General features: G+C 44.2%; 2 protein-coding genes across 2 annotated transcripts; both read right to left on the bottom strand.

Annotated features, from left to right (window-relative positions):
- Nucleotides 1-253: 253 nt before the first annotated feature.
- Nucleotides 254-3,946, bottom strand: LOC130290792 (protein NYNRIN-like). Its single transcript, XM_056538867.1, has one exon. It carries the CDS (start codon nt 3,932-3,934, stop codon nt 2,744-2,746), a length of 1,191 nt encoding a protein of 396 aa, XP_056394842.1. The 5' UTR covers nt 3,935-3,946; the 3' UTR covers nt 254-2,743.
- Nucleotides 3,947-4,054: 108 nt separating this feature from the next.
- LOC130291906 (uncharacterized) lies at nt 4,055-6,698 on the bottom strand. The gene has a single exon (XM_056541340.1). The coding sequence runs from the start codon at nt 5,027-5,029 to the stop codon at nt 4,055-4,057; it is 975 nt and encodes a 324-aa protein (XP_056397315.1). The 5' UTR covers nt 5,030-6,698.
- Between the last annotated feature and the right edge of the window lie 412 nt (nt 6,699-7,110).

Genomic DNA, 7,110 nt, shown 5'->3' with positions numbered 1-7,110 from the left:
AGTAAAGCTCTATGTGCAGCTGGAAGTGTAATAGAAAGCCTTTTGGTCAGGCTACTGGTTTATCTATTGTCGGGCAGACTGGAAGGTATGAGAAGATGCATGCATCAGAGGAGAGAAATGAGACAACTGACACACGGTTCAGATAACCAAATCTCTTCTGTTTATTCAAACGTCTTACATGGGTTTATAAGGATTCAAGATCATCATAAAATCAACACCCATATTACTGATCATATTTTCCATGACGTGTGTGTATGTGTGTGCAATCTGTCAGGCGATAAGTTTAAAGCCCTATTTTATGCTGCCTAAGCGCTGAGTTTGACTTTCCTTCCAGGTGGTCACCCTGACATTCTATCGATCGGGTATTAACAAGCAGGCAATATCACCATATCAGTGTGTGTCCAGGACACACATCCTGATATGGCCATCATTATCTCCTTTCAACAGAAATATTAGTAATCGAACAAAGTTCAATCTTAATATCCTGATACTGCCACGTTGGAAGGAAGGTTTTTGCCATCTGTTACTTTTAAGCTGATATTTTCTAGAAGCAGAGAGATGCAAGATTGAATATAGCAGTGTGAATTAAAGAGACATAGACATTACATTATTATAGACATATATGATTGATGTTTTAAGGTATATTTCATATCACAAGACCCCCATCTACTACATTTTCCCCTTTTGATAATATAAATTAAAACATTTTCAAGATTCTTTCCCTAAAAATTAGATTCCTATCTCATCTGTCCTATGTACTTCTCCGACTTTCTTCTTGCTGCACGTTAGACGAGTCATGGCTATTCCATGACCCCCCTTGCCACAGACTTTGTACATAGGTTTTCAGATGCTGTCCCTTATATATTTAATACTAGAGTAGTTGAATATCTTTTCATGGGTTCATGGGGTTCGTCTGGATATTCTTCATAGTCGATGTTTGCCATCAAGGGAGTTGTACTGTCCACGGCTTTTTCACACAATTTCTTCAGACATGGTAGCACACAACAGACGATTAAGGCTAGGAGGATGAGAATTGTTAGTATTGATATTCCTATTTGCATTAGCATTTTTTGCAATCCTCCCATCCCAGTAAAATATTGGTCCCAAGGGTCTGCTATTCCTGAATTTCTTTTGAGCTCTGATGATAGGCTTTCTAGTTTCTTTATAGCTAGAGTTACTTTACCATTGGGGCCTGTATTATCTGGAATGTATGTACAACAGGTATCCCCGAACATTTTACATACCCCTCCTTTCTCTGCTAGAATCATATCTAAGGCCATTCTATTCTGGAATGTCATAGTAGATGTAGCACTGAGTTGTTCAGCTTGTCCTTTAAGAGCCTCTATTGAGAAATTGATAAACCTTTGTTGATTATAATAAATGTAATTAATCCAATCTACATTTTTATTAATTGTAACTAGGGGCATCAGGAAAGATTCAAATCCTGCCTTTACTTGATCTCTAGCCTTAAACTCATTTGGGACCCCCCTTGGGACCCCAATGACATCTATGTATACATGCGGGTCTAGACTTCCCTTGGGAGCTTCTCTTTTGCTCCTGTGGTGGACCTCTGGTTCCTCTGTAGGCTCATGATTGAAGATATGCACAGGCATGATGACTTTGGTTAGGGTGCATTCTCCAGTCCAATTTCCTTCCAATCGGGTTCTTAGTTTCATGTCTCCACACAACCAGTAGATATCACCTAGAGACTGAACTTGGCCTTGCAGTTTGGCTTTATTTATAACTCGGTAGATGGAACAATAATCATCCGAGAAATTTCCCAGGAATCTGCCTTGGTCACCTGCAATGACATAACAAGTATAATTTCCAGGGTAAATGGTGATACCTTCTCCTGGTCTAGGGGTTTTAGTGGTTATAGGATATTCTTTCTTCCACCGTTCACAATCTGTTCGATCGGAGGAGCTATTGGTATATAGGCTGAGGAAGCAGTCCTCTACCTGCTCTGGAATATTTAACGGGACTGTACCTAAATGAGGTCTAGCACTACCACAAACATAACAATTTGTTTTATTACCTTTTCCTGCGGTATACCTCATCCACTCGAGCCAGAGATTAATATCCGAATAACCTGTTTCTATGGCCATGGTATCTACAAAGGTGGGGTTTGCAATTGCTATAAATTTATTATAAGCCTGAATATGATGTTCCAAAGCACGGACTAAGGGTTCTTTACTGGGTTCTTTCCAATCTCCCGAGGTACTTATATCCTTGATTTCAAACTTTGTCTGGTGTCCTTGAGTAGTTCCACCAAACCACCAACCAAGAACATAAGTTCCTGAATCACTAGGGACTGGGTTCTGATTGGTTAATGAAAGCCGCATACTAGGGCCCATTTTAACCAATTTCATACGTTCTGATAACGGTCTACCTTCTTTGTCCTTACTGTTTGTGGCCACTGAATTTTTTGGTTTGTAACCCCATGAGGGACCGGAATTCCATGCGGCTGCTACCCAGGAGTTACAATCTTCCCCCCATTCTCCTCCAGTGACACATATATATCCCTCCCCATATGCCTCATGATACCATTTATATATTCTAGTGGCACCCTTTGGGCATGGTAGTATTGTACAAGCATCAAAGACATATGATGCTGTAGTAGTGTTTTCAGAGTTAAACCAAAATTGTACTATCCCATTTTTGTTAGCTATGGCAATATCTGGGCGGCGTTTGCCGACTGTTGTTAATATTATACAAAGGATATGTATGATGCAGTGTATGATACTCATGATTGAGTCGGACTGGTTTCTTCGTCTGGTGGCGGCACTTTCTTGCAGTGGGAGGCGTGGATCCAAGTATTTTTGCCTCCCACCTTGACTGAGGTAGATGTGATCAGCAGAACCTGAAACGGACCATCAAATCTGGGCTCAAGAGAATTCTTTCTTACAAATCTTTTCACTAATACCCAATCACCAGGTAATAGCCTGTGAGTCCCAGTAACTGCTTCAGGATCTGGAAGAGAAGAAAACACTCGGGCATGTATTTTAGTCAACTCCCTAGACAATGCGGTCACATAATTAGTAAGTGCATCAGATTGTACTTGTAGCTGCTGAGGATGATAACACCCTAGTCTGGGGGCAGTGCCAAACAAAATTTCATAGGGAGATAGAGAGTGTTCCCCCCTAGGGGTGTACCTAACGCTATAGAGGGCAATGGGTAGACTATCAGGCCAGGGTAAACCAGTCTCTTGAGACATCTTCAGCATTCGGGTCTTAAGAGTACCATTCATTTTCTCCACTTTGCCACTACTCTGGGGATGGTAGGGAGTGTGAAAGGATAAAGTGACTCCTAGGGCAGACCAGATTTCCTTGGTGACTGTAGCTGTGAAGGCAGGTCCTTGGTCACTTTCTATGACTTCTGGTACTCCATATCGGCACACTACTTCATTCAGAAGCTTTTTAGCTGTTGTCTTGGCTGTCATGTTGGCAGTTGGGTAGGCTTCTGGCCATCCTGAGAACATGTCCACTACCACAAGGGCATATTCAAATCTTCCACTCTTTGGCATCTGTATGTGGTCAATTTGTATCCTTTGAAATGGGTATTGGGCTCTTGCCAAATGCTTCTGGGGCATCTTCTCCATGCGTCCTGGATTGCACTTAGCACAAATGGCACAGGATTTGCAGTAATTGTCTGTTAGTGGTGTAATTCCTGGTGCTGTGTAGTACTTTTGAATTAGAGCATTCATAAGAGTCTTTGATAAGTGGGCTGCTCCATGTGCCCACTGTACCACTGCTGGGTACATACTCTTTGGTAGGCATGGTTTCCTGTCATTTTCAAATAGGCCATTCCTGTTCAGCACAGCTCCTTTTTGCTTCCATATGTTCTTTTCTTCAGGACTTGCTGCCTCCTGCAATACCTTCAACTGGGATCTTTCCACTGGTAGGGTCTGTAAGGCCAATGTAGGTGTATCCTCCATTCTGCTCTCCACTTCCTGTAAATTCCTAGCCGCTTGTTTGGCTGCAGAGTCTGCCAGGTTGTTGCCTTTTGCTTCTTTAGAGTTCAATTTTCCATGGGCCTTCACTTTCAGAACTGCTACTTAAGTTGGGAGGAGAAAGGCATCCATTAGGTCTTTAAGGGCCTTGCCATGTTTTACTGGGGTCCCTGCTGCTGTCAGGAAGCCCCTATTTTTCCACAGGAGGCCAAAATTGTGGGCGGCTCCAAAAGAATAGGAGGAGTCCGTGTATACGTTCGCTGTCTGGCCTTCGGCCAATTTGCATGCCAAGATAAGGGCTTGTAGTTCAGCTTCCTGTGCTGACACTGTTGGAGGGAGAGCCTCCGCTTTTAGAACTATGTCCTCTGTAGTGACAGCATATCCTGTGTGGTACTTTCCATGTTCATCTGCAAACCTTGAGCCATCCACAAAGAGGATAAGATCTGGATTTGGCAGTGGGTTTTCACTTACAGATGGTAAGTGAGTTGTTTCCATTTTCATCAGCTCAAAGCAGTCATGGGGGTGATCACCCATAACCTCTTCACCTTGATTCTCCCCATCACCCTCCTCATCTCCCCCCTCAGGAAGTGGAAGCAGGGTGGAAGGATTGAGAACATTACATCTCAGTAGGGTGACATTATCAGGGATCAAGAGTGAGCACTGCAGTCTGAGGTGTCTTGCTGTAGAGAGGTGCTTTGGTTGAGTCTGATTAAGGATTGCAGAGATGTCATGAGGAGCCAGAAGGATGAGATCATGACCAAGAACTAGGTCAGATGTTTTGTCCAGCAATGCTTGTGCAGCAAAGACAGCTCTGAGGCATGAGGGACCTCCTCTGGCTACTGCATCAAGTCTGCAAGAGTAGTATCCGATAGGTCGTGTCTTGTTGCCCTGAGACTGGGCCAGGACACCAGTGGCATGCTCTTGTCTCTCAGAGACAAAGAGTTTGAAAGGTTTGTCGTAGTCTGGCAGGCCAAGTGCAGGTGCTGTAGAGATGGCCGCCTTGAGATTCTGGAAGCTTGAGATAGCCTCCTGTGAGAGGTCAAAGGGATCCGTCTTCAAAGCATCGTAGAGAGGTTGCATCAATAGAGAGGCTTCTGGGATTCAGGACCTGCAATAAGAAATTAGTCCAAGAAAAGCATGTAAATCCTTAGGCTTTGTTGACACAGGTATAGCCTGTATGGCTTTGATCCTGTCCTGCGTAAGGTGTCTTGTGCCTTGTGAAATACAGTGACCAAGAAAGACAACTGAAGTGGCACACCACTGTAGCTTTTGCTTTGAGGCCTTGCAGCCTTGATCTGCTAGATAGCAGAGGAGACTCTCAGAGTGCTTTTCTGCAGATGTGAGGTCATCAGCACATAACAGAAGATCATCCACATAGCTGATAAGCACTACGGATGGGTTCTGTTCTTGCCAGGTGGATAGGATTAGAGTCATTGCTTTAGCAAATTGGCTAGGTGAGTTCTGAGCCCCTTGGGGCATGACAGTCCAAGTGTATTGCTGTCCTTCTTGGGTGAAGGCAAACAGGTACCAGCAGCTGGGATCTAGAGGAATACTGAAGAATGCATTGCTTAAATCAACAACAGTGAACAATAGGAGTTTCCAGCACTGTGGCTTCATTCACAGCTCTGAGATCCTGGACCATCCGGTACTTTTCAGGTTCCCCCTTTGCAGTCTTCTTTTTAATTGGGAATAGGGGCGTGTTACAGGGGGAGGTGCATGGGATAAGAGCCCCTTTATTAACAAGTGTCTGAACTTGTTTTGAGATGGCTTCTGATTGGGCAATCTTGAGTGGATACTGGGGTTTCCTAGGCAGTGGAGCTCCTGGCTTAAGAGTAACCATAACAGGAGGAATTCTAAGTTTACCAATGTCTTCTGGACCAGTGGACCAAAGACTTTCTGGGATATGGGCAAGCACCTCTGGTGGGATGGTGTGGGTGGGAGTTTGTTGAAGAGTCAACATAATTGGAAGAGAACACAGAGCAGATACATCATCAGCCTCCAGAGGGGACCATCCTTACTGAATTTGATTGAGGCCTGGAGTCTAGAAAGGACATCTGCACCTAGTAGATTAAGAGGACAGGTGTCTGAGACCACAAATCTTGCAAACAAGTGGGGTATGTTGACTACACGGAGGGGCTTGGTGAGGGGGCTAGTACGGGGAACTCCATCAACTCCCACACATGATACATCTATTTTAGATAGAAAGGTTTTAGTTGGCAGATCCTGGGCCCTTATTACACTTCTGGCTGCACATGTGTCTATTAAAAAGGTTGTAGGGTGCCCTTCAATGGGTAGTGTCACTTTAGCCAGAGGGCCATCATTATTAATTGAGGTAACTGCCATAGAAGGGGAGTGAGACACAGGCTTGCCCAGGACCTATGGTAGCCGATCAACATGATCCTGATTGGATCTTTGCCCCTGATTGTCAGATGGGCCATCGGATTTTCTGTGTGGGTCTTGTGGGGATGCAGATCTTTTTTGTGATCTGCAGTCACGTTTAAAATGACCAGGCTTTTTACAGTTAAAGCAAAGGAGTTGCCTGCGTTCAGGTGGGGAATGGTCGGTGGGCTGGTCCCTAGTAACCATGAGAGGGGCAGGTTTTCTGGTCATGGCTTGACTGGATTCTAGGCCTTTTGCTACAAGTAGCAGGGTGTCAAGTGGCAGTACTCTATACTCTGGGCGTGAGAGGACAAGGCCTTTTTTCACTGGGTCCTTAAGACCATTTACAAAAGCAGAGGATAAAATTTGGGTATGGGATTTGTTGGTTGAATCAAATCCCAAATCATGAAAAAGCTGTTTGAGCCTGGCATAATATTTTTCAACAGACTCAGTTTTATCCTGGCTAACATCATGAACACTTGTAGCTTGGTCTGCCAATCTATCTTGAGCCCATTTTAGGAGGTGCTCACAGAAAAAGGTACCTGACTGGTAACTGGTGTGTTCAGGATAATACCGCTTCTGGAGATGCGGTTCCATTATTGGCCAGTATGTGTCACCAGCTTTTATCTGACATAAGCTCTGTAAATCTTTAAATGAAGCAGAGTAAGCCTGCTGGATTTCTCTGATCCTACGGTAAAAAGGCATGGGCTGTTTCTCTGGGTCTGGGAGTTGAGACACAAGGGTGGCTGCTTGACTTGGGTTGAAAGTGACATACATTGTAG

The sequence above is a fragment of the Hyla sarda genome, chromosome 9 (genome assembly GCF_029499605.1).
Source record: "Hyla sarda isolate aHylSar1 chromosome 9, aHylSar1.hap1, whole genome shotgun sequence".
Lineage (NCBI taxonomy): Eukaryota > Metazoa > Chordata > Amphibia > Anura > Hylidae > Hyla > Hyla sarda.
This window is presented reverse-complemented; position numbering and strand designations above follow the sequence as displayed.

Excerpts from the sequence above, each read along its gene's own strand:
- LOC130291906 (XM_056541340.1), bottom strand. The coding sequence starts at position 5,029 with ATGCAACCTCTCTACGATGCTTTGAAGACGGATCCCTTTGACCTCTCA.
- LOC130290792 (XM_056538867.1), bottom strand. The coding sequence starts at position 3,934 with ATGGAGGATACACCTACATTGGCCTTACAGACCCTACCAGTGGAAAGA.